This window comes from Dermacentor silvarum, chromosome 7, assembly GCF_013339745.2.
Source record: "Dermacentor silvarum isolate Dsil-2018 chromosome 7, BIME_Dsil_1.4, whole genome shotgun sequence".
In the NCBI taxonomy this organism is placed as follows: domain Eukaryota; kingdom Metazoa; phylum Arthropoda; class Arachnida; order Ixodida; family Ixodidae; genus Dermacentor; species Dermacentor silvarum.
The window spans coordinates 62,031,799-62,058,737 of NC_051160.1; the positions used below are offsets into that span (position 1 = coordinate 62,031,799).

Here is a 26,939-nt window from a genome sequence, read left to right on the forward strand (position 1 = left end):
AAAGTAATTATTTCAAACAACAATTTGTAGATATTTCTTAATTATTTGAATATGCGTTTCGATTTTGCGCGTCAGTAACGTCCACCTTTCTGAATAACGTAGCTCAAGGACAAGAATTATGTTATCCGCAGCTGGCTATTTTTTCCCATAAAACTTTAGAAATTATCACGCTGTATACGCTGAAAGCCTAGCGGTTTTTTATATAAATCTAACTACACGCATTGTCTGTTTACTTAAGGCGGGTGCTACGTGCCTAAGGCATTCTGCTATTGAGCACAGCAGCGCTGGTTTTATTCAAGGTTACATCCAGATGAGCCTTATTGACAAATAGCTGCTGTAGTATGCTTTGTGTACGTTCTAAAACACCACATTATTGAAATTATACCACAGCTCCTCCTATGATACGCCTCATAAACTGAGTGAAGCTTTGGACTATGGCGGGGTGGTCGTCATCAAGTCGTATGATTTTTGTGAACCGTTCAGCGGTATCCAGAATCTGTTTGAGCCAGGCGTCGATGTCCGATATGGTGATTTCATCGTCGAGCTCGGTTATGAAGGCATTCCATCCCGTTAGCGTTGCCGTGCCAGCCCTGGCCGGTCGACGTGCGTGCTCGACGTCGAGTTGAACGGTGTAGTGGTCACTTCGAAGAGTGTCGGGGATACAAGTCCAGATCGTCCCGTGTAAAGGTGAGGTCGAGGTTGGTGTTCTTCTTAGTCTTCGTTTATGGGGTTTTACGTGCCAGAACCAGTTCTGATTATGAGGAACGCCGTAGTGGAGGGCTTCGGGTTAATTTTCACCACCTGAGGTTCTTTAACGTGCACTACAACGCAAGCACACGGGCATTTTTACATTTCACCTCCATTGAAATGCGGCCACCGCGGACAGGATTCGATGCCGCGATATTGTGCTCAGCAGCGCAACGCCTTAGCTGACTGAGCCATCGGGGCGGGCGGTTGGTGTCTCTTGAGACGCTGTTTCCCACTCTCCGTAGGCTGCTAGCGAATCTTTCCAAACCTGAGGCCGTGTTGCTGGGTGGCGTCGTGGACCCTCGCGCATTTCTTCGTGGTTGTGGCGTAGCCCCAGGCCGCGTGCGGGGCGTTAATGTCCCCTACGACTACGAGCCGGTGGCCTCTTGTGCGTTTTCGGGGTTCGCGGATGAATTGATCCTAGTCCGCGAGCTGGTCTCGCGGTGGGCTGCGGTGCGAGGCTTCGGTGCGCGGCTTCGGTGCGACTTGCGGTCGCGTATGATTTCCACGATAGTGTTATCAATCGTGGTGCCTTCTATCCTGTGTTCTTGGGCCGTAACTGTCTTCTTGAGAAGTATGGCGGTTCTTGTGGTTATGATGGGGGTGTTGTATCCTGGAAGCCTAACTTTTCTGGTGTTAGTCTCTTGGAGGGCAATAATGTCTGTTTCATTTGTCTTTGTATATTCTTGCAGATTCGCCAAGGCGGGGTCTGTAGGATATACATTTACAGTGCCAGATGAGGAAAGTCGATTACCGAAATGGGCGGTTTTCAGTTTCGTTTCGATGACGGGGACAATCTTCGCCTCATCGACAGCTTCAACTTCTTGTTTTGTGAGGTTCTTGGCTTGTTGTTTAGCTAGTAGCTGTTCTTGACATAATTGAGTGAGCTTCTCAATGTTGTCATTTTGCTTGTGTATAATTTCTTCTCGTTCTTGGCATAGTTGTGTGAGCTTGTTGATGACGGTGCCTTGGCTTCGAATCTGCTCGCGAAGGCTTTGCAGCGCCTTCTGCTGATTTCGAACGATGTTCTCCAGAGCCCTAAGTGCCGCGGTGTCAGCAGTCGAGAAATCCGAACTGCTTGTGTTGTGGGAGTAACCCCGCACTGCAGCAGTATAGTTGACTCGCTTAAGGTAGCGCGTTCGGGATCTCGTGCCAGACTTGGAGCTCGATGGTACGATAGACCTAGACCTAGATTTGCTTCGGCTAGCATGGCGTCGCAGTGCGTTGCCCGAGCTTGTGGACGGGTTGTCCAGCTTGGGAAATTCGTCGTCGCTGCTTAAATTCCAATGACTTTCTCGTACTTTTGCCTTGTTAAGTTGTTGTTGTGTCACTTATGCAAGGTGGTGGGTTTGGTCGTAACTTCTTGCACTCCTTTCCGGCGGTCTCGTGTGCTTCTTCGCATATTTAGCACTTGGGTAGGCATTCGTGATCCTCGGGTACTGCGTCTTGTCCGCACTTGTAGCAGAAGTCTTTTCTGGGACTGGGGCAGATGTCTTGTCTTTGTCCAATGGCACCACACGTCCGGCAGTACTGCACGGACTTTCGATAGGGCTTACAGTGATAGTCCCCACTTTGGTAGGTGACATAGTACGGGATATGTGGCCCGTCAAAAGTGATCATGACGAGGTGTCATTTATCATTATTGTCATGTTCGTAATCTACAAATTGCTTAACCGACCGTTTCTTTCTAAATCTGCGTACAAACAGTTACCAAAATCTAAGATCCGTGAAGGCCCTCTGAAGTCGGCAAAGAAGATCTTGTCTTCAAAATGAAAAATAAACTTGACCAGGAAAAAAAAAACGGAGAAAGCGCAGCAAGAGACGATGTTTAGATCTTAGTCCATGTTGCTGCACCAAGCATAATGCGCTTGCCATATTCGCGCGTTATTGTGATAGAGTGCCAATGGATATTTTGAAAGCAGATAACGTCAATAAAAATTGTATTGCTTTATCAGACATGTAAGTGAGACAGATATAGCGCAATATATATTCGCAACCCAAAAGGGTAAAATATTTTAGATGTTAGTTTATCGAATGGTGGCATTACTGCCCTAAGGCTAGGTTTCAATAAAATATTACTTATTCTTCATCAACGTCAACGAATATTAACGTAACATCTGCAAACTGTTCAAATATATATACTTACAACTTTTGGTACAACCTTAGCGACATACTAACGGTATTTCAGGGCTGAAAATGAAGGGTACTGTGGGGAGCCCGGAAGTTATATGACTTCAAGTAAGGAAAGTGCTTTGACTTGTGGAGGGCAGGTGGCCAGCACAGGCACAGGGAATCGGTATGTTGTTTTGTACTAGTATGTGCTTAATAATATTTCTGTGCTATGAAAAAAAAACATTCTTTCTAATATTCACCTGTCAAATACTAGCTCAGTAACCTAAGGCATTCCAAAAGAATCGGTTCTTGGGCCTGGACTATTTCTCATAATGATGACTTATTTCTGCTTGTATCCTGTAACATCCTACCGTTCGCCGATAACTTTAACTATGACTATAACGATGACTATAACTACATAGACGTCACTGTGTGCAATTACCTGTCCGGGCGTACCCATTTTTCTAATATCACATGATCCGTTATTAAAAAACTAGGTTTGATAAAGCACAGTCGCCGTCAGGCCCCATAAAACGCATAATTCATTACCTATAAATAATTTTATAGCATCCCTTTGGTTAGGTCGTTTTTGCAGCCTAAGGCACTTCGCGTCGCTCGTTTTTCTATAGACCATTTAAGCCACACCGCTGAGGTCGTGAATGCGCCATCAATACCGTGACAGCACGGCAGCACTGACCGGAATGGCCTCTATAGCGGCGCTGTCGCGATAGACATATGATGGCGCTAGTGATCAGTCATACATAACTGCACTGTGCTCACTCACCAGCTCATAGAAGAAGATGACAACGACAAAGAGTCGTTCGGGCAGGTCAGGCAACAATTCTAGGTCAACAACGTCAGTCCTAAAATTTGAAGTTGTTTCGCGATTCGTCCATTTCAGACGATGAACGTGCGTTCACCAGTGGCTTTGCGATTGGCCCGCGCTTTCCTTGTGATGTGCATTGCACCGGAAGGTACGCTTAACTCCCTATTCACATTCTTACGCACACGATTGGCCAGTGTAGCCAGTGCGACTATTGCCTATCCTTTCCACTTCCCTTCGTTTGACTGGTGCGTACAGTGTGGATTTCATTCACCTTGTTATGCTAAGCTGGCTCACAGTAATATAAGAGAAATTTGTTAGACACGGTTACGTACCATTAGTTAAGACCACATCGACTGAAGAATTAGCTGTGACGAATAGTCGTAAAGAAATTAGGAATAGACCCGCGCGGAGCCCCTGTACGCAGCATATGCATGGCTGCTTGGGCCGATACTCGTTTCATTGGTTAAAAGCACACTAATAGCAATAATATTTACCGAAAAGCGTGAACGCATTGCGATGTGATGTGTTGGCCAGAAAATTGGAGATGCGCGGCGGCTGCTTGGCCAGTTGGACCGTGCCAAATTCCAAAACAATCTTATGAACAATCACGCATTCTAGCTTTTTTTCTCTGACGTGTCCCCGCCTGCGCGTCGTACAGGGTGTGTATTAAACACGGTGAAAGGAAAGGTGCGCTTCATGGAAACCATTATTTTCTTTAGGACAACGTCGTCGGCGTGGTAGAACTTATGGTTCTCCTTAGCGTTCAATACGCCATTACGATTTCTTCAAGGACAGCGAACTCATTTTTAGTTAGAACGTATTTGTAATTAGAGTTGAGAAATTGGTCTCATGAGAACAACGGAAGGTAACGTACTTGAAAATGGTTGCTTGGCGCTGGTACCGCTCGGCGCTCCGCACAAAGTCGCGCACACCGTTACGTTTCTACACAAGGACCTTCAAACATCCTATCTTATGGCGCTTGTCGCACAGAAGTTTTTCGAAGTATGGGAGCTAGGAAGTTGGGGACCATTATGTGTGTGGAAATAGAGCAACCCTTGAATACCATATAACCTTCCTGTAGCACTTGGACAGAAAATGGCCGATGTGCATGGTTGTAGCGAATTCGATGTCAGGCTTATAAGCAGCGCGAGTTGCGAATTTGCTGAACCCATATTGAGTACTCGGTAAATAAGTATGCAACCGAGAAACATACGCTTCATTGACGTAATCATTCATAAAACACGGCTGCACTGCTTTTTCCTCGCAGGTACCTCGGCTGTGTACCACGGCAAGCTTATCGGCTCGGTCACTACCTACTATCACAATTTCAGGGGAACCGTGTACGCCGCTGCTGCTAAGAGCGTCGTCATCACAGACCTCAACTACGACGGTGGGGGTCCCGGTAGGCCTACTTCATTGGTTTGATGCCCTTATATGGAGACTCTAGCTCACTGTTTTCTGCTTGCTTTTGCTAGTCACAATATTTCTATATTGGGCAGGATATTTAAGATTACCGGTGGGCGATAATACGATGACCTCATCCGGGCTGTTATAATAATAAAGGCAGCACAATAATTGTAAGATAAGTCGCTCTTTAAAATATTCTGATTTTCGAATTTGCGCAAATAAACTTGTAGTAATTGCATTTGAGCATATGTTCATTTTGGAGCGTTGGAACTGGTGAGTGGTCGTAACATGGATGAGCGAAACCAGATATTAACTCAAATTTTTTGACACCCCTAGCTAAAATGGTTTGCAGAATTGACTGGTGTTCTACTATTTCCATTAAAGGTGTTCCTTGCGCTGGGTGTATTAAGTTAGCCGGGAACGCGAAAATATTCAGCAGTGTATTTCTGAAATGCATATGTTGAACCTCCGACTGATATCCTGCCAGCAGTATTTGAATTTGAAGTTTCAGCGCTTGCGTCCATCGCCCAAACGTGCGCCTGAAGAGTGTGCATAAACTGCCGCCTAATGATTTTATTTGTTTATTTCGCTAAGTTTAAGTGCACGCCTCTAGTATTGATTTTATTATATCTTCTTCGCAGCTTGCTATTCTTGAGTGTATACAATGGTATACAGTTTATAGTCTTTTTTTATAATCCCACCTGCACACACTTTTCTATACCACAGGCTCGTAGGCTAGGCAACATAACAATCTTGGCTTTAGTGTAAGATTAGAACCTTCAATATTTTCTAGGAAGAACCAAAAGGAATCCGCTGAACCACCGCTGAAGTGCATACCTTCTACCTGGCTTCTAACTGTCCGCCAGGATGAAACACAGTCGAAATACTAAATAGCTTGCGCTATCCACCTGAACACGTCCGCTTCATTTACGCTTTCAGCGGCCCATTTCTGGGCTGGATCCAACAGTGGACTGGACCCTAATGGCGACCAGCTGCTCGACGAAGAAATGAGGTGTGTACAGTGTGTATCTCATGCATCTGGACAGCAACACAGATTCACGAGTCAAGAGCGCAATAACGACAGTGCGAAATGACATTTTGCTGTCTAGAGTCAACACTTTTGTCGACCATGCTTCCAGGATAGAAAGAAATAGTTGTTTAGAAGGACAGAGAGGGTAGCGTTATCGCCTCTCCGGCCGGGGTATACTGTCGCCGTTCCCATCACGGCTCACCGCTACAAGACTGCCGGCGCACCATGTAGTTGACGCCCCCGAGGTGCTATAAAACATTGCAACTGTGTACATAGTCTGTTTTCCTAGCACATATCATGAATGCGGGAACGAAGCACACAGCAGATTTTAAAGCGAAGCTTTATTTGCCTCTTCCTACGACTTTTGCACTGCTGCTGCTGTTGCCTTGCACGCAGCGTTAGGGAGAGGGGGGAGTGGGGGACGCTATTAGAGTTAAGGCAATAATGCGGGAGAAGAGATAGACGATGTCAACGACGTTTCGGTATAGCGGGGCCACAATTCCCTCTGAAGCGATCTGGGGGATCGAACAATGCTCTTCGGACGCCGTAATTAGGGGTCACACCCCGCAAATGTATTGCACCAGCTGCCACGCTTTGCTCCGTACTCACGCGCAATAGCAACTACAGTCCAGGCAGGTGGTAGGGAGAATTTTAGAGAAGGAGTAGAGAGACAGAAAGCAGAGAATGGGTACAACTGGATCCAGTACTGACCCAGTCAGGAAACGGGTGATTAACTTTACCTCTCTGCCCTCGTGGCAGTTCACCTAACATGGCACGGGAGAAAGAAAATGAGTCGCCAGAAAGCATTGCTCATTGGGGCTCTCTTCAGTAAAGGAATGAGAGAATGAATGGCCCGTCTCTCTGTGTTCTGTGTACTACGTGGACAAGCACATGTGGTGCAGGCAAGGTAACAATTAACATCACATCGCGACCGTCATATGCCGTCAACATCACCGCCAAATACCGTCAATGAACGCTAACACCAAAGAAAGCGTTGGTTCCATCGATTCCCACAGTGCATGGTATCTGCATATTTGTTTGTCAACCTTTCTTGCGGTCTAGCCACAAAAATTTCCTTGGAGCAGCTATACGCTTTCAGTAAAATGAATTTATATTATCGTATAAGCTATAGCGCTAAAGTAAATAATGACACTAACTTTGTGTGACGTTCCAAGCTCAATATCAAGTGATGATAAGAGCAGGCACCATAAATTTTTGATATTTTGAACTGTTATTTTGCAATGTTCCCAAAGTAATTAAATGGTGGAAGTTCGAGAAAAAGAAGAGTATATGTTAGCATACCATTTGAAATTAATAACGATCAGCAAGAACGCGAACAATTCTCTACGTCACTCGAAGCCAAACCAAATATTTGCCTAATCCATGTACTGCCATGTGTTGTTTGCCGGACGGTCATACAGGCAGCACGCGTACGCCCTCTCGCCACGTTTCCACTTAATATTGTTAGTTTGAAACTGTTTGCTAGAGAGTCAGCTTTTTGTATCAGCCAGTGTACTAGCACAAAACAGATGTTTGTTTTATTTCTGTTTTTATTTCTTTTGCTGATGCGGCTTATTTGGCATAGACTGTTTTGTATTTTGTTTTAGTGGGGCAAGTTCAACGGTATGCACGCTACTAATACACCACGACTTTCTGTAGATGTTTCCAGCTTTTGTTCAATGGTCTCTGCCTAATTACTTTAATTTCCTGTCCTGAATACCCTATACGTTACTAAAGGAAATTTTGAGAATGGTAGCATTGAGAGGTGTTAAGCTTTTTAAATCAAGAAAATCTCAAAGAATATTGTGAACGTGTGTCTTTTACAAAATTACATGTACTCATCCTCGAGCCAAACACACTCAAAAAGTATGCGCTCGCCTAGGGGTGAATGGTCGAATAGCAATCACTCCCGAAGTGGTACCACGAAAATTGTCACTGGTTTGTTGGCATTCTTGATGACTGATGACAAAATACTGCGATCATTATATCCCTTTGCGTCAGATTGCGCTTGAGATTCTTTGCACACAATATCAGTGTCGAAGCGTAGTACAACAATGACGGCCATTTTCTTTGCTCATTTCACAGCACCAAGGTGTTGAAGCCCTACAAGAATGCCACGGTTTTCCTTAGGTTGCCTAGGAAGATCACCGAATACAAGTCTCTGGGCATCTACTGCGAATTGTTCGGGGTATGTGGCGCTCGTCGGGATTTGTTCATGGTTATGCTAGATAGATATTCCGTCAGAATTTTCGAAAGAAAAGCATCGCTAAAACCTTAGTGAACGTTCCGCCAAAACTGTTTAAGACAGCTTCGACGTGTCGCTTGACTCTCTGAAGACCATATTTTACATTTTCATTAAAAGAGTGATATCAACATTAGCACGCCTATAGCAAACGTTTTGTTCGACGAAAGTAAATATAAATGGTTCTTTGGGCATTTTTGTCGATATTTCGCAGCAGATCTTGCACAAACTGTTATTACTAAGAGCAACGCGGATGGATCACGCCAAAAATAATTTCCTAATATTCTACCGGCGGCTCAAACATTGTATGAAATCGATCTGTAGATGGTAGCATTCATTGCATAATTATCGGCATCGCCTGCTCAGTTGTCGCAAGTTATTATTACGATAGCAATAATACGGATACTCCAAGTACATTTACGCTGTCGGCGTCGCCGTGATGTTCCGTATAAAGTCCAAGTACGATAACATGGTGGACGCGCACCGTATGCTGTAGATGCGAGTGAAAGCGCGCGAGTATGAGTCGGCGATGGTGGTTCGATCTCGCGCGCGCAAGGGGGGAAGGCAGGGAGGAAGCGCGCCGTTTTCCATCGCGCGCAGGGCACCGGGATGGAAGATAGTACGTAGAGAATGAACGAGCGCAGGGCGGGCGTGCTATTCTGGTGGCGGCTACGTATGGCACGGCTAAGCGCGGCTGTGCCGGTCATATCCTGAAAGCGATCTGCGAAGGGAACCGAATGCGCCGAGTGCTGATAGATTCGTGTGCGCTCTGTTCGTGCCGCTTAGTTCGCGTTGAAGCGATAGGCATCACGAAAGGTCAATTCAATTTCTGCTGCTACCACGCTGACTCACTCCTGAGTTTTGAGAGCGAGTTTCCGCGGTCATCGAGTGAGATATGTTCATGTTTGCTTGTGAGCACGTGAGGCCAGCTTGCTAATTTAGTTAGTAAGCGAATCTTTGCAAGTTGATACAGCCGATAAAAATACTGTCCTTACTTTCTATAGCTGTCTAATAATTTCCTATCGCAATCTATTCTTCGCCTCTAGGACAGAACTCGGACTTTTTCAGCTGGTTATAAGCGAAATATTTTCCACAGAATAGAATAGCATAAGCTAAATTTTAAATCATCTGTCTATCCTCGTAGCTTCAATCACTGTGCGCAGTGGCGTATCGAATGCTGCTGCTGCTGAAGGCTGGCAGATGAATGTGAATGATCATTTGATAGACGGCGCTCGGTCAATTGCTATTGTCCTACTTGTGTTCAGTCCGATTGATATTTGATTTATGAATTGCTCTCAAGCATGCATTATGAGGAAAGGGCGTTCTTTTTCATTCTTTCATTCACCAACTTGTTAAACTTGCATCGAAGGCTGACTTCGGCAACGTCCAGATTCCGGCTGGCTATGAGCTGCCCAAGGAGCAGAGCCTCGGCAAGCTGTCCGCCAAGCAGCACAACACAATGGCTGCCGAAGTCATCCTCAAGGATAGCGCCACCATTCTGCTCAAGGGGTTTGAGTACAGCGCCGCCTGTCCAGGATGTAAGCTGTCCTGCTTTTTGTACATACATATGGCAATAGAATTGCAAGAATGGAGAGCTAACAAATCTTTCACGTGTTCCTTGCACAAAACGATGGCACAATAGTATTAAATCTTTCATTTATTTTTTTTCTATTGAGAAATAATTGCTTTCACGTCGCAGTTACCATCAGCAGTGCTGCTTTATCCTCTGGCACAATGAGTCATTCCATCGACTTCGTCCAACTTCATTATCACCTACTTGAGCTATTCGCGTGTAAAGTAAAGGTGCTCCGCAGCATTAGTTACGTAGCCGAGCGAAAGCGAGTGCTTTGTGCTGTAGAAAAGTAGGCTGTCAAAGACCAAGCAGAAATGCATCATCATCAATCAAGTTTACCGAAAATATTGTTAGAAAAGCTTCATGCTGTGCGCAAGCGTCTCGAGCACAGTTCTATAGATGAGCGAATGACATTCCATTGCAGACGGAATACTAAAACGATATTGTATTTGGTTGTGAGTGCAACTTACAGAACAGTGGAAGCTAAAATTAATTATGGACCCTCCATGGCAGTGTCTCTGGTAGCGCTTTGCTGGTTCTGAACGGTAGACGCAATCAATCAGTCAATTATGCCTTCAGTCGTAGCATGAATATTTATTGACGACAGACAGATTACGCTCGGCATAAACAGCTCCGCCGTTAAAAAGCTGAGGTCTATCTCACAATCTAGCTTTGAATAAATCTGGCTAGTGGTTACAAATTAAATTATGAAGCTGGCGTTTAATTAACAGTACATAAAAGCATTTTTAATAATAAAGGTCAAGCAATTCCACAATTTTACCTAAACAATATCAACTCTTAGGGCACTTTACATGGTAGCAACCTTGGGAAGTAAAACATTGTTGTATGGGAAAGGCATGTAACATTTCAATTTGTAAGTTCTTGCATAAAACGAATTTGAGAAGGTTATGATCTTCAATTGATTCATATGCAGGTTAATGTCATGAGAAAAATATCCTTTAATTAACTGCTCACTGCTAACAGTTCACAGCTTAGAAGCTAAGTCACGTTACCGTTGTACAAAATTTTTCAATTCGTGGGTCACAAATTTGCGATAATCGGCATTCAGCCCTTCATTCTCCAACGCGGCTAATTGATGCAGCTTCAATTCGTAAAAAAAAAGACTGCTATGTCTTTTTTTCCTGTACCGTATGTTTATGAAATTCAGAGCCCTCCCACTACAGTGAAAGTGGATTCTAGCGAAGCTGTGACTATGGTGGGTTTGCTATAGTGAATTTATATACTATTATTTCAGTATATCAAGCATCTTCGGCATGTTCGTCAAATAGCACGGACACCGGTGTCTTGTTTTCGCCCGGCTTAATGGCCAAGTAGTGCGTTTGCTGCGCCAAGTCCACCTAATCGTCATAGACTAGCGTATGAGCCACGAGCGTTGATAGCCACGGCACACTGCACGGCTGCGTCAGGATCCTGACGTCAGGATCCTGGAAGATGTGGTTAAACGCCCGTCCGTTCCATAGCGAGTCCTAAGAGCAAATGCTGATAACAGCGCTAGCGCGACCTTTACGTCACGAGACAAAGGGGCACAACGATTGGTGGGACGTTCCGCCGCCGAGCATTGCGACACTTCTAAAAGAGGCATCGCTAGTGGCGAGGGGTATAACAATGGACCATCCATCACCTGTTCTGCCACCTGTGATAAGGCACAGCTGGCGGGATACGGCCACGCACATGGAGCCTAAAATTGTTGATCTACTTCCGTTGTCGGACGCGATCTCTTGGAACCTAGCCAATAACAGCTTCGCTGTAAAAATTCACGAATTCGGTCTTTCTGCGGCTACTACTGGCTGAGATTGTTCTAGTGGTAGCTGTGCTTTTTGAAGAAGAAGTGCAAGTTCGACTAGAGGCACATCAAAAGCGTATATCCCTTAGACTGAGGATGCATCTTTGGCACTTATGTTTTACAAGTTGGCAGCGCCTCATGCTCTCATTTCTCACGCTCGTAGTTGGGAATGGCCTCATGACCTCCTGTTTTCTTTAGGACTAGAATGTTATCGATGCACAATGACTTCTAACCCGTTCCACTTAAACAGTGACATTTGCTTTATTCAGCGTGCTACTACACCAACACAAATATATCTGCGACACTCAATCATAATCTCGTGCTCTCACTCTCAGTACGGATTCGGGTCATTCCCGCATCCTACATTCTCAGTTCTGGATGACTCTGTCTACTTCACACTATATTTTATACCGCTGTTAGGTTCACGTTAGAAGCAACCGCATTTTTCTTCTTTCTCGTCATCACTGCTTTTCTCCATTACTAGAAATATGAGGCCTAGAATTTTGCACTCCTCCTCCTCGTCAACTTTTTTCCTGAAGACGGCTATTATCGCTCTAGTTTTTTGCCGGAAGACGTGTCCTGAGCCGACTTGATCTATAAAAAGAAGGGGTATTAACTGCATGAAATGATACCACACCTTGTAGTTAGTTCGAACCATTCTCCGGAACATAAACCTATGGTCCAATGTATTCGAAGCATGCGGGCGTTGCCCATATTATGTAGCTATGCGCTCAGTGCTGCATTGCAGCAGAAAAAACCCTTCCAATTCATGGTTCAGAACACGGCCATCGGTGTGCACAAGAAATTTTCATGGTAATGCTGCTCGCGTCATTTTAGCAGCGATGCTCAATTGCGTTTGAATTGCATTCACTTACTCCTCTTGCGGTCACTTTCCACCCATTTGTGGCAGTACAAAGGAAGCCTAAATGCCTGTTGTCGGGAATTCGTGACAATGCAGAAATCAAGGATTTCCGTTGCTATACTAGCATTGAGGTATATTATTCATTGATGCAACGGATAATGTTGAAGTGCCGGAGAACAAAACATTTTTGCGGCCAGTATCACCTTAGACGGAACATTGTGACCTTGCTTGTAGTTGATTTCAGGTACGTTGCTTTACTGAGCTCTCGTTTCTCGTTCAATTTATTGCCACTAGATCGTGCTTCCATATTTTAATAAAAAATAGCTCCTATGAACGAAGCGAAGGACCTAAACGACCCGGGAATTCTCGCGCGGTAATTCCAACTCCGCGTATATATCGCATGCCGCGAATTTGCTACCCAGGACGTTATGAGGTTTAGCGGGAAATCATCAGGCAAAGAGTAAATTTCAGCAGGAGTTCTGGCTCTGCACCAGGTAAGCTTGGCCGTGGTGCTGAATTTATGAAGCCGGTAGTTAAACGGGGGCATCAGTAGGCATATAATTTTACTCGACAAATGGTTGCTGTTTAATATGGTGTTAGCTGTCTAAAGCCCTGATTTCAGTTTTACTTCATTTTTCAAACACCATAAGAAATCGTTTTATCGCATAATGATTACCGAACAGGCTTCATGCTGTTTTGTAAGCGTGTAGTAAATTTTGTTTTTGCTTATTTTTGCCTTGAAACACTCACTAATATAAATTAGTAGAACACTACGCCTGCAAGGCGTTCATACCATTACGGGTTTGCGTGATTGGTCTTAGCGGGTCGACAAATGCGACCTGGCCAGCATAATAGGTTGCTTGGAACGAGACAACAGTTCGCTGTTGTGACAGTTGCCAATGAAGTAAGCGAATAAAATGCGAGCGTTAGTTTGATCATAACAAATTTCCTTTATTTTCGTAGGCAAGCATTTCTGAGGTCTGTTCCATTGACTTATAAATAACTTGACAAAAACAATTTCTTACTACAGGCACTTAAAGAACGTGTATACTTATGAACAATATATTCACTCTGGAATGCGTCAGGGCCAATTGCTCTTGTATATTCCCGTTGCAATTTACGCATTCTCGTGAAACCTAAGCCCCGTGCCGGACCGCCATTTTGACACGCTACTCTATGGGCCTTCAATGCCTTGAGGAAGTTCTTGTTCGATTACAGTGCAGCACTTTTTTCTTTAGTAGGTGTTTTAGTCCGCGAGACATTGAATAAAACGACAAGGGCAAATTGTCATTTTAATTGCCTGCAGCTGCCTATTTCGTGGCGGGCCGTACTGCCAACGCCCAACCAGATCAACTGACTCGCCTAATCTACGACAACGGAAAGTAAGTAGATGTTGAATTTACGTCTTAAATATCTTCATCCGCGTTTATTCACCAATCGTGCATACGGCGAGTGACACTTGAATCCCGTGGTACTGCCGTTTCTTTCCGTGCCTCGTATAGACCAAGAGTTCAAGTGGTCACTCTATGCATATTCGTAGGTTTGTGTATGTGCGAAAGCACCCTGTCTAGAACTTTTTCGTGATTCCATTTAACGCACTGCAACATCGCGCAGCCGTAAATAATAAGAAACCCATGACCGCACTAGCAGAAAAAAATGAGAGCACGTGAAAAGCTGTCCGCCTAGACATCCACCGACGTTGGCATGCCATCTAGGCCGAAACGCATGCAGTGTCATTCTCGCCATGGTGACGTTAGATCATATGACGACGTGTCCCTTTTCGTAAGTCATTGCCGATGTGCAACTTCTGCTGTAACAGTCACTTGACAACTTAGGACTTTTGCATACCCTGCTCGTCTCTTTGAGTTGGGCTCAGGTCTTCGCGGGTTCGATCAGCGGTGATTGCTGGTGGACAGGAAAGATAACGAGAGTGCCTCGCCTGCTTGCACCGCGCTTATTCACATTGAGCTTCAAAGCAGATGCTGAGAATGGAACGAAAGGACTGCTTTTCAATAGTCTCACTAGTCAGCGACGCATGGCACGCCATAAATAACAAGAATATTGTACAGCCTGTACGAAGCTTTTACCAAATAATGGCAGCAGCTGTTGTATATCAGCTCTTCAAGTCCCAGTTATTTCGTTGGATATCTGGCTCCTCTACCTGGTGGCTGAACGACGTGTACGAGCCGCGTCAGCGCTGTCAGTCATTCGGTCCGGGACTGTTACTATGTCACCATCTACCATGAGGAACAAACAACATTTGTAAATTGTGCGCCGCTTTTTATACTACATAAAGGGCCGGAACTCTACAGTTGCACGACATTTTGAACGAACAGTCGAGCACCTCCTCCCACGCTCCTTTCACAGCTAAGAGATATGTTGGGCTAAAGAGGTTCACGTAAACTACTGCTCAATGAGTCTGGCTAATCTTTGGCCCATTTTAAAAGTAACATAGCCATACAGAAGCACTACCATCTCTCATTTAGTAACAAATTATATTAGATTGCTAATAAATGCGTCAAAGTTACGTAATTTGTTTCCATGGTGCTGCACTTTCTATTGTCTAAATGTCAATGTCGCGGAATGATTGTCTGTCAGTCTTATCTTGATTGAATGCATTTAGAAAGTTAAAAACTGTTGCTTTGTTTATGCAGTCACTCATAGAGCCTTTTTCATCAGACGAATTGAATCATAGACTCATAGTGCACGAATAAGCAAATTATAGGCTCTGGTCATTACGAGAAAGAAAATTCGGTTCCTTCACCATGACAGCTAGACACCCATAACACCCTAGACGAATTAATCGAAGCACAGCGTCGGTCTCATCTGGAGCGTCTCACCCTCACAGTAACGGGCCGGCACATTCTAACTAAACTCGGCATCACCTACCACCGTCAACATGGAGAGAAATACCCAATTCCACGCGACGTACAGACTTGGCTACATGCCGACCCTATTCCCAAAAACATGCATCCGGACTACAATAAAGAACGTCGAAAGGCAAGGGCTGCCTCCCTCATTAAAGCCTATGGCGACACCACGGGCGTCACCTTCGTCGACGCAGCTGAATATCAAGACGGGCACCGCTTCGCCGCGGCTACCACAGTAAGCGGCTCGCTCAAACATGCCGCCAGCATCGTAACCCAAAACGCCGAGACGGCCGAGGAAGTGGCCATCGCCCTGGCCACCCTTGATCCGGACTGCCATACCATCGTGAGCGATTCCCGCACGGCAATCAGCAACTACATCAAAGGTCGTATTTCAAAACAAGCGCTACGCATCCTAAACCAAGCCCCTCACTCACTTGAGAAGCAAATCACTCTCGTCTGGTTCCCAGCGCACGCTGGCGACGTACATCCGCACCTCACCAACCTCAACGAGGTTGCTCACTCCGTAGCACGAGGCCTTGTCAACCGTGCCGGAGACAGCGCAGGTGCACCCGCGGAACGCGATCGCCTCACCAGCTACAACGACCTCACGAAATCATTCTATCTTAACAGAAGAACCTTCCCCATCCCTCATCACAAGCTAAACAGAGCACAGGCAACCACCCTTCGCCTGTTACAAACACGTACCCCTCACTAACACGTTACCACAGGATCTACCCGGACACCTACCCTAGTAACATTTGCAAGATCTGTAAGACTGAGGCAGCATCGCTTCCCCACATGCTATGGGAATGTAAAAACCAATACCCGACAAATAATACCGTGACCCTCTCGTCGAGATGGCACGCCGCCCTGCGCAGCTCCCAACTCGACGACCAACTCTGGGCTACCCAGCAAGCCTGCGAGGCGGCGAAGAGGCAAGACCTCGATGTCCCCACGTGGGAGGCCTAGGCCCAGCCAGCTAAACTGCTGGTTTAAATAAAAGTTTGTTCCTCCTCCTCCTCACCATGACAGAGTGAACGTGCAAAGTCGAAATTACCATCAAACACTAAACTTTCTTCTGTGAAGTCGAGTGCAGAATAAAATGGACCCACATTCTGAAAGCAAAGCGTGTAATTGCCCTGTAGATTAATGTCTATGGTTTGGCTCTTGCTACTACTTATCCGAACTATAGAAATCATGCAGAGCACGGGTAAGTAAAGGGATACTGCCCTGGAAAGTTTTGCGCTTCTGAGTGTTGCTGGGTTCTTAGAGCCATCGTTTGCATATAGTAGAACCATTCTGTGGCTTTGAAAACACCATTTTTATGAAAGACGTATCTATTTTTTTTCAACGTGCCACACTTTTTTATGGAACCTACTCGCTAACCTTCTTTCAGTCTGTCCGTACATAAAAACTGTTCTCCACCTCTGCAATCTATACGCGCGTATCTTGGTTGTTTCTCTTGCCGGAACCCTACAAATGAAGATCTCTCCAAAACATGTAATGCCAGTGAGCAAACCAAGTGACCTAGAATGAAGTATTCACTGCAACAAAGCGCTGAGGCTGATTTTCTTAAGTGCAGGAGACGTAATGTCGCTCGAATGAACTTGAGAGCACGCGTTCCAGCACAAGTGTGCTTCCTTTTCTTTTCGCTAGTGTTGGCCATACCCTTGAACTATGCACTATTGGTCGAATTCACGGTGGCTGTAGTGAAACTTTGCATCATGTGGTTATTACTATATTGATGTTTTCTGCATGAGGAATCGCCGTCTACTGTGTATTGCATCTACGGGAACAGAGTTTGTGTACGATGGGTGCCAGGAAACTATTTTTAAAAAACGTCATCGCTACAAACGCTCTTAGCATAAATAATGTCAAACATACTACGCGGTCAGCACTCTAGATTGTATGCTAGATTCATCATATGCCAGAATATTTTCAACGCCATGTCTCCATTATTCATCTAACGAGTCTTAACACATCATGTTAAGTACACTCAAGTTCAATATTCACATTCCCACAGTCGCCTTACGTCGCACGTCACTCCAACTCTGCCTTTTGAGGACAAAGTCTTCTTTGGCGACTTGACGCGGGTTTGTCGTACGCGAGATCTGTGTATCTATTTGGCCTCATGGTCAGAAAATGGCCCTTTCGTGCCTCCAGAGCGTAATAGCGGGTCCCAAAAGGTAACGCGATGTACGTCTCAAGGAGAATTAGAAGCACGGATTAGTCACAGAGAAGGTAATATTAGCGGTGCTTGCGTAATTAGCGCCAATATAGTCGAAAATTTACTAGGTTGCACCATAGACTGTAGTATCTCCAGAATTCGCTAAAAAAGAAAACCTTGGGCCAGAAGCCTAGGTAAACAATTATAGTTCCAACCAATGTTGGCGCGAAAGAACACGTCTACGTACAAGCACGAAGAAAAAGCGAATGCAAAACCTCAACATGAATTATGGAAAAAGGGGGTCCTGAATAAAAATTTAATCTCTGAGAATGAAGCAAAGAAAAAATAATGCAAATACTGCAACAATATCATGCAATTGTGCAACATTGCATAATGCTTATTTCCCCAATTCTAGCATATCTAAATACCGAGACCATGTACGTCGACTTTGTTTACTTTCATGTCCCCTTTGGTTGACACGTGTTCTTTTTTTTTTCACATGCTCTTTTGGTCATTACACGTTACAACAATTCCATTCAACCTTCACGTCACAAAACACGCAGCAGTCTTTAAAACATCATTTATCGCCGTAAGCCAGCATTACGACATACCACAAATGAGGTTTTTCTTGCATTCTGCCCTAAGCTGGAACAACATTGCTGCCTGCGTCGCTTTGAGCCCCTCTAAATCAAGTCCACAATCGAAGAACACCTCAATATGGAACGTGGAACGGCCGTATACTCAAGGCCAACCTGCATCCAATATTTTGCGTTATGGTCTTTGGTACCATAAATTAAAAAAAAAATCGGGTTGTCTATTTTAAAGTACAAGAACGTGCATGGCAAATACCACCGCTAGTTTGTAGCCATTGCGCTCAGTGTTCGGTGTCTTATTCCTGAGCACATTTGGTGGCATGTGATAGGCGTTTCGTAATTCCTGATGACTAAGCAATAAACGGAGTAAACGTTCATGTGCATAACTTGAGGTTACGCGCAAGCCAACTAGCCCAACATTCTATTTTATTGAAGTTCATGTGCAATACAGAACGCCTTTAACCAACCGGCATTTTGCGATCGCAGGACGAGCAAGCTGGGAAGTTACAACAAGAAGGATATCACGGCGATATTGCCCATTGGTCGGCACTGGAACGAGTTCAAGTGGTTTTCAGTGTACTGCGTCGACGCCAAGCAGAGCTACGCTGAAATCGCAATCAACCAGGCGGTGGCTGAGAAGCTGCCGCTGCACGATCCCAAGGCTATCATGCCCCTGCCTTCGATAGAGTCGACAGACAACGCAGGTAAATACCTCATTATAACGAAGTTGAAGAGGGAGTCATCCATACTTCGTTATATCAATTGCTTCTATATATGCAATATTGCATCTACTCTACTAAGAATCTTCATGGGGACTTTAAACCTAATTTCGCCTATTGTTCTACCCAATACTTTGTAATATCCCGTTTGGTTGTAACAAGGTTTGACTATGTTTGAAATACACCAAGAAAGGTACAAAAGCTAAAGGTATGACAACAGCTGACAGAGCTATTACCTGTTGTACTAAAAATATAACGTTTCAGACAACTTCGCAGCAAGTAGGCCTGAACAACGATAAAAATTAAAATATACAAAAACCCGGCAGATCCCACGCCCTGTGGGAATCGATGTTATGCGAAGCAGTGTGTGGGGAGCCTAACAAGTTAACGAAACGACCATGAGAGCACCAAGATGTAGGTGGCTGTTTCATGACCAACATGACACGCATGTCATGATATTGATGTCAGTACCTATCATTTATCTTCGTCATACATTCTTGTCGTATTATGCCAAGTATGGTACCTACCAAGTTAACGAAACGACCATGAGAGCACCAAGACGTAGGCGGTGGTTGCATGACCTACATGACACGCATATCATGAAGTTCATGCGATGACATATCAGTTATGTGCGTGATACACTCTTGCCATACTATGCCAATTTTGGAAAATACCAAGTTAACAAAACTACCATGAGAGTACCAAGACGTAGACAGCTAGATAGATAGATAGATGGATAGATAGATAGACATATAGATAGATAGATAGATAGATAGATAGATAGATATGTAGATAGATAGAGAGATAGATAGATAATCTCAAAGTGGCAAATGTTCGCCAAGAAATGCTTCGCATATAATAATAATCTGATATCGCTAGCTCACTGCAATGGAAAGGCGATTAGAAAACGGCGTTGGTAAAGCTACCGATTACAACCATTAATAAACACACTTAGCAATGCTAGGAACCTAGAAAGTCACGTAGTATAGTACAAGCGGGTTCAGGCTCAAGATTTGCCGTCAATATATGAGGTTATCTAAAAGCATCGTGTAAAATACAGCGTCGAGGGCTTGTGTTTGGTACTCAGCCACAAGCTGTCGCACGAAACCAGTTGCAGAACATGGCCACACTCACTTTGCAGCCGTACTTCCCACTACATTTCGCTGCATGCAGTAGTGACTTTCTTGGTCGACATCTTGTGTTTACTGATTGGTAAGCACGGCTATCGAGCATTGAACGAAACGCTAGTGTTGGTTATGGTCTTCCAACACTCACCATTTGGTACAGAACAGTGCGTCAAGACGCGAACAAAAGTGCAATGCGACAACGAGAGAGCGTCACTCGTGTCTAAGTTTATTATTTAAAGCACACAGGTTCATTTTATAATAAAGGTGCCAGAGTGCGCAAGTATATTCGGGCACCACAGTCCGACTAGAGCGCTAAGTTATTATTGGGCCGCTCAAATGCTTCAATAACTTGATATCGATAGACCACTCTCGTCCTTAGTAATCACGAGTGGGTCGCGATCTTCGCGTACGCACGGAAATGTGTGGTGGGCTCATAGAATCTGCAGAGATCTCTAGCACTTTTCTCAAAAACTTCAATAAGGTGGCTGCTGCCTTGTCAGTGTCCTGCTGCTACAAGGTGGAACACAGGATGCAACCGCCATGAAAAATGTGGTCTGGTTCGCATTTACGTGTTGGAAACAGCGCATGACACGTAGACAGTTCTCTACGTGACGTATTTTATTACATTAGTGTGAACTGCTTTTAAGCAGGGGTTTGCTACTGAAGCGAACAAGCATTTTAACCTTCTGCTACATTGATTGATTTCACACTGGCACTTTCGACTGGGGCCGAACCAGATCCGGTTAAAGTGCTGCTACACCTGCATTCCCTACTGCGATTATGCTCGATCCTGACTCATTCAAACATGATAGAGCTTCTTGATCGCAATGAAATACGGGAGTAATCTGCAACCTCAATGATACGCCTTAAGCGAGCGGTAAGATGTCGTTGCTCCCGTATAGTGCAAAGTGCTAGGGCCGTGTTACGAGGTAAACATATATATATAGCCGAATTGCACGATCAGCCAGCAGTTCGGATCGTTTTTGCAGCAGTATACTATAAGAAAAGGATCAGGGAGCTGTTCGCACACGTCTCGCACTTCGATTTGCGCACGGCCAGTGACGTCACGCTCTTTACGACAGGGAGAGGTCCATTGCGCCTTCAACAAAGCCGTCGCTAGCAATAACTCTGCGGCGCTGAAATAGACCTGCTCAGAAAATTGCACTAAATATACACAAAGCGCATTTCTGTTGATGTAGGCTTATAAATGTCAAGCTTAAATATGGTGCTATCCTCTAGCTGTTATGGCGTGTCCGCAATTTGTAGGGATTTTTGACGGATATTCTTGAGCGATCTGGCAACGTTGAAGTTCCAGATGCAGTTTTTTTTCAACAGAGCTTTTGCTGGTATTGCAAGAAAATATATGAACTTTACAAAGTTACTTCTCCGATTTTTTTGCGCGTTCGAAGAAATGCGTCAGTTCCAAGAAACACATTTTTTTAGCTGCCGCTCGAGAGTTCGATAGATGTCAGCACGAACGTTTCCACTCGACACACCGTTAACTCTAGACCCCATATTCAAGAACATTCCACCACTCAGCCTTGGGTCTCTACTCTAGGAAGTGGATGGCAACCCCACCGATCGACAGAAGTGGTCGCAGCTTCTCTTATGCGCTTCACGGCAAATCTTGAGAACCGTAGCGTTTCTTTTCTGTCGCCTAGCGATGCTCTACTCAACTCAAGCGAGTGGAGGAAGAGCTTCGATTACTTGAGAATACAGGGGTAAAACCATAGAGTTTCTCACTATATTACCTAGAGGGAAAACTGGCGCTGCTGCGCTGTGGTATCCATGGGAATGCCGGTATATTGTGACTTCGGATTGGCATCGTTCTTGGAGAGCCATAACGCCTTGAAGACGCGCCTGGCTAGCACTGTTCTGCCTGTCACAATGATTCATTTCCTGCTAAAACAGCACTTAAAAAACTGCTTTAGCTTTATTATTACACAAAAACACAGTTTTGTTTAATTTTGAGGACTTACTATTGGATGCACAATTATATGAAACGTAAAAAGTATCAGCTGGCCGCTAAAGTTGGAGGGCAGACGACAACATTATCGCTCACTTTGGAATATTTTGTTGTCTGTTCTTGCTTGTCTTCGCTTGATTCTGCATTGTAGATGAGTAAACTTTACTGAGAGATGTATTATGGGTGAATAAAAGCCTTTTATGTAGAATTTACTTTAAGAACGCATTATTTGTGTAGCCATATCCACATTTTAGACGAAGCCTCGTTCAACACCAGCCGACACAAGCCTCGCAGACACATATCCCGTCATTCCCATGAGGGCACGGCGCCCTTTAAGAAACTCGCATAGACGGTGGCGCCAGTTTACCCTCTAGGTATTATAGTGAGAAACTCTATCAGTAAAACAGTGGAAGGTGCCCGCGTAGAAGTTCTTCATTTGCCGTTTATTCGAAAAGTTATCCGTTCGAAGGCCTCTGAGTTGTCCGTATGACACTGATATAAGCAGAAAAATAAATGGGAGTGCTACTATCTATGCTTCACGAAAATTGGAATAACAAAGTATCTATATATATATAGCCATGCTGTTATCTACGCGCACTAATTGGCACGGCGAAATGTCACCGTCTGTTTCTTTACTTTGTATGTGTGAGTATGTGACAGGATGTTTGTAGAATGACTTTGAGACCGATATGAAATCTTGGAATGTGTTCACTTGTGCAGGTGCGCCCTTCGCTCCGTTCTCAGCACTTTGTGTGTTTACTCTGATATCTGTCACATTTGCGTCAGCTCTCGCCATTCGGCGATGCCTTGGTGAGTTCCATTGCTTTCTTTTTCTTTCCTGGCTCTATTGGTGCGTACAAGGTGCTTGTAGAAGTGAGTTTTCTCTAAAACATCTAAAGTTGCTTCATACCAAACTATACTGAGAAACTGAAAAGTGGGTCGTCTGTAACAGGGACGCAGCCGCAGTGGGGTACAGCAACGCATTGAGCGTGCTGCTGAGGGCGTATGGATACTCGGGTACCAAATGAGGCAACCAAATAGAACAGGAAGGAGTTTAGCTCCGTTTGCATAGTGGACGGAGGGGACTCAGAAGAAAATCCAAAGGACCTGAGCCCCCTTTGGAAACCAGCACAGAGGTCGGCTAATACATTACAGTCCGACATAATTCTTGAACAAAGATGTAATATCAACTCAAGGTATTAACATTACGGGAGGTACTTACAATAGCTATGTAAATAGCAATAAAACAGAATACAATAAATTAATCATATGTAACAGAGAAATAAATACTTTAACATTAGTTCCCTCTTTTTGCAGCCGTATACATTTCATTTTTAGCTGGACATTAGTACACAGCGGAAAATACCTATGAAGACTGAAAAAGAGATAGGACAAGCAGCTATCGGTACATGACTCATTGTCGATGAAGATATATTTTATTTGCGCTGTAGCCAACTCCCAGCGCCTGTGGTAATCGGGCGCACATGTGATCTGCTCAGTATCTGGTCCCGCGCACTCGGGGTTTTTGGGTATACACCCTGGATTCTCCTGGCGAATGCGGATAGGCTGGTCTTATTGTCTAGCTGCGATGCTCTAGTGACTCCTGCACTGGTGACGCCGGAAACTTGCGCTACGCCGCTCGGGCCTGCCGCAGTCGTACATGTTTGGGGTTCCTGCGGTTGCGGTACCTACGGAGAGGGACACGCATCGCTGTGATCAAAGAGGGGCGGGCGAGGATAGGTGCCCGACTAACTTCACGACGTTTGCAGACACGCACTGCCGAGTCACGCCTCTGGGAACGCCGCGATATAGCGAGGCTAAATTTAGTTGCAATTTCCTCATGTGTGGTGCAATATTGGCATTATCACCACATGCGACACATGCGTGATCGAGTAATTGGTTTCGTTTCTCAACACAACGATACCAAACTAATGCACCTGGATAGTACGGTTGCAAAGATGCGAAATAGGTGGCTTGCAGATTGTTCTGCGATCTGCTAGGCGCCTAGTTAGCTCAGATTGTAAAGCAACCGTCCCGCAAAGGCACTGGTCCCGTGTTCAAATCCCGAATCAGGACAAAATTTTCTTCAATTTCTTTTCTTTTCTAGCTTCATACTACAAAACGGTTAGCTGTCAAATTTCTCCTTCCATAAACTTTAATTCGCCTTCCGGGCTTCCGAAGAACTGATTTGTCAAAGATGTAAGCAATATTAGTGCAAAATGTTTTACGATTTACATGTTTACATGCGTTAAAGCAAGCGACCCGCTACTGGCCGAAAAGAAAGACATTGCATGTCAAGATGATGAACTGACCGGCACGGGAACAAAGATTCCCACTTAACGGAAATTCATGCGGACGAGGCAAATAGGCTGGGTTCACGGAAAGCCTGTAAGTTAGATCCATGGATCAAGGACTAACAGAGAGAAGTCAAGAGTTGGTTGGCAACTAACTTTGAAACAAAGTAAAAACTGCCCTATATATTCAGGAGGTTGTTTTTTTGCAAACTCAATTGCGAACAAATATAGTTGTGAAGGCAGAACACCTGATATCCACTGACAGTGCTGTATGTTTTTTCAGAAAGCGATAATCGCATCAAGACATGCTGAAAGCGACGGCTTCTTATTGTGGAGGTAGGTGAAGCCCGTGGCAAGAAACGCTTTCCCGCATAGCATTGCAAGATGCAAAACATTGTGTATTAGTTGGGAGATAGGCGTATCACCAGCTCCTAACTCACAACAATACGAATATGCACCCAACTCAAAACCGATACGAAATTCAAGGACGTAGACAAAGCAAATCTGTCAGCAATACTCGTCGTCTTTCGTTTCACATAAAGAAATAAGACGGCGCCATATCTAAGAGAAACATGAAGCCTAGGCGTGTTCCGCGCGTATCTGTGTGCGGATCGGCGTCCCAACTGTTTCCAACAAGAAGAAATTTTCGCACTTTGGCATAGAGTGGAAGTACAGTTAGACGACAACTCCGCAGTCTGCATTGTTTTTTAGCACTTGCATATTGCATTTTCCGGGTATCACGAAAATCGCAGATGAGCTAGTTACTTTCCAGTGGCCACACGTATTGTACAATGCTAAACTAAAACACAAATTGCTGCCGAGCTTTGATTGGAAATCGGAAAGAATTCACCCTGGCGATTTGAATGCGCACAGTTTGGTGCAAGTTTCTTTCTTCCCAGTGCATGAAACGCTATCTGAATTATCGGAGAGTGAGCTCCTCTTTCTCGCACGCAGTAATTCGTTTATTTATTTCTTTGAAGCAAATTGCAATGGGTGTCAAAGAATGATTAATAACGATACAATGCATATGATGACAATCTTATTATCTAACGAAAAAGCAAAAAGAAAGCTGGATCGGTTGTATTCTTTGTTGTGCGTGCCATCAATCAACAAAAAAATCTTCCTCAATGGCAGTTTGAATTTACGATCAGAATATATAACATTTCTGTGTTCAATGTTTTCTGCAGCTTCCAAGGCCTTCCGCCGTGTGTCTTGCGCCCATAACTCTTCGTGTTCGACAGCCGAGTGCTGGACTTAACTTGCCGGCGCCATCTGTGTGCTGTGCCGAGTGGAAAGTATACAATGGTCTGTTGGTGCAAATAAAAGCTATCTTATACCAAATGTCTTCGCTGGTTCTGTGCATCTCCTGCTGTAAGCGCATTGATCGTGGCCCAAGGCTAACTTTAAGCAAAGCAGTGCCAAATCAGGACGCAGGATTAACTTGCTGGCTTTACTGTAGTGCCCCAGCTAACCAGAGACCATGCCTTGTAAATAAAATTAACGTTATGGGCAGTCGATACCAAGTGTACGCGATTAGCAAGCTCCTAGAGAAGCCTGCAGTCGTGTGTGCTGTTAATGATAGGGTAGTTACTACTAAAAAGGTTGCGTCCTCAATGTCGACGCACTGTTTCGTAGAGAACTTTTAAAGAAATCATATTGACTCGTCTGCGATGCGCTTCCGTATGCGTTGCTCTTTCTTCACTGCTTACTAAATTGCGACATCACTGAATGTGTATGATTGCCACACTTTTTTTTGTTATCCAGGCCTTCCTCTGGCGTGTTCACGCCTGTACCCTTCTCGCATTGCTTTATTCTGAATCTTCGTTAGCTACATAATCACTAAATGTGTGTTCACTCAGGCGCAACGGCCACCTGTGCCAATATCATTTCCATAACTAACATACCATTTCGATGAAATCAAAATTTAGCCAGCTTCACAGACCCAACGTCACGAAGACTGATGAAACAGCCTAGCTGTTGGCTTATATACTAGATTTTACTTCGCTTTAACTTGGATTTTACGTAGCTGTAACTTGGCTTATACATAGCGTTAACTTGAATTTTTACTTAGCTTTAATTTTTGCTTTTTCTTAGCCTGAACTTTGCTTTACACTCAATTTGTGTATCTTCATGGTGAGCACTTAGTGTCCAGCATTTAGTGGCGTTGCCGAGATGAGGCTTCCCTCTCTGTGAACTCTGTATCTCCAACCCTCCTCCGTCGCTTTGCTTCAGCAGCCCTTGCTCGGAATTTCAGCATCACGACGCCGTTGTCGCTGCGCCTCTTCTTCTTCGGGAGAAAGCTGCTTCTTCGTCCTAGCCATGCTCACGGCAGGATGACGCCGCCGCCAGCGCATGCTCTCTTCAGCTCAGGAGAACCCTGCACGTCATGGTTACATCATCACCTTCTCCTCTCTCTCTCTTAACCTCCGCCTGAATTACTGCTTGGCGCACACACTCCCTCGATCTCTCCACCACTACGTCATCGCTACACTTTCTTTAGCTCCGCCCACCTCCTGCTCAGCGCGCGCCTTTCTCCTCTCTCACTCTCGCTGCTCTCCGAATGCCTGCGCCCCGGGCGCGCTCCTCATCCACCTGCGCCG

General features: G+C 44.8%; 1 protein-coding gene across 1 annotated transcript; it reads left to right on the top strand.

Annotated features, from left to right (window-relative positions):
- The first annotated feature begins 4,879 nt into the window (after positions 1-4,879).
- On the top strand, positions 4,880-25,674 carry LOC119458912 (protein Skeletor, isoforms B/C-like). Its single transcript, XM_049671503.1, has 9 exons — positions 4,880-5,087; positions 6,032-6,104; positions 8,208-8,310; positions 9,734-9,902; positions 13,910-13,985; positions 18,720-18,937; positions 22,766-22,855; positions 24,623-24,675; positions 25,527-25,674. Exons 1-8 carry the CDS (start codon positions 4,880-4,882, stop codon positions 24,649-24,651), a joined length of 966 nt encoding a protein of 321 aa, XP_049527460.1. The 3' UTR covers positions 24,652-24,675; positions 25,527-25,674.
- The last annotated feature ends 1,265 nt before the right edge of the window (positions 25,675-26,939 follow it).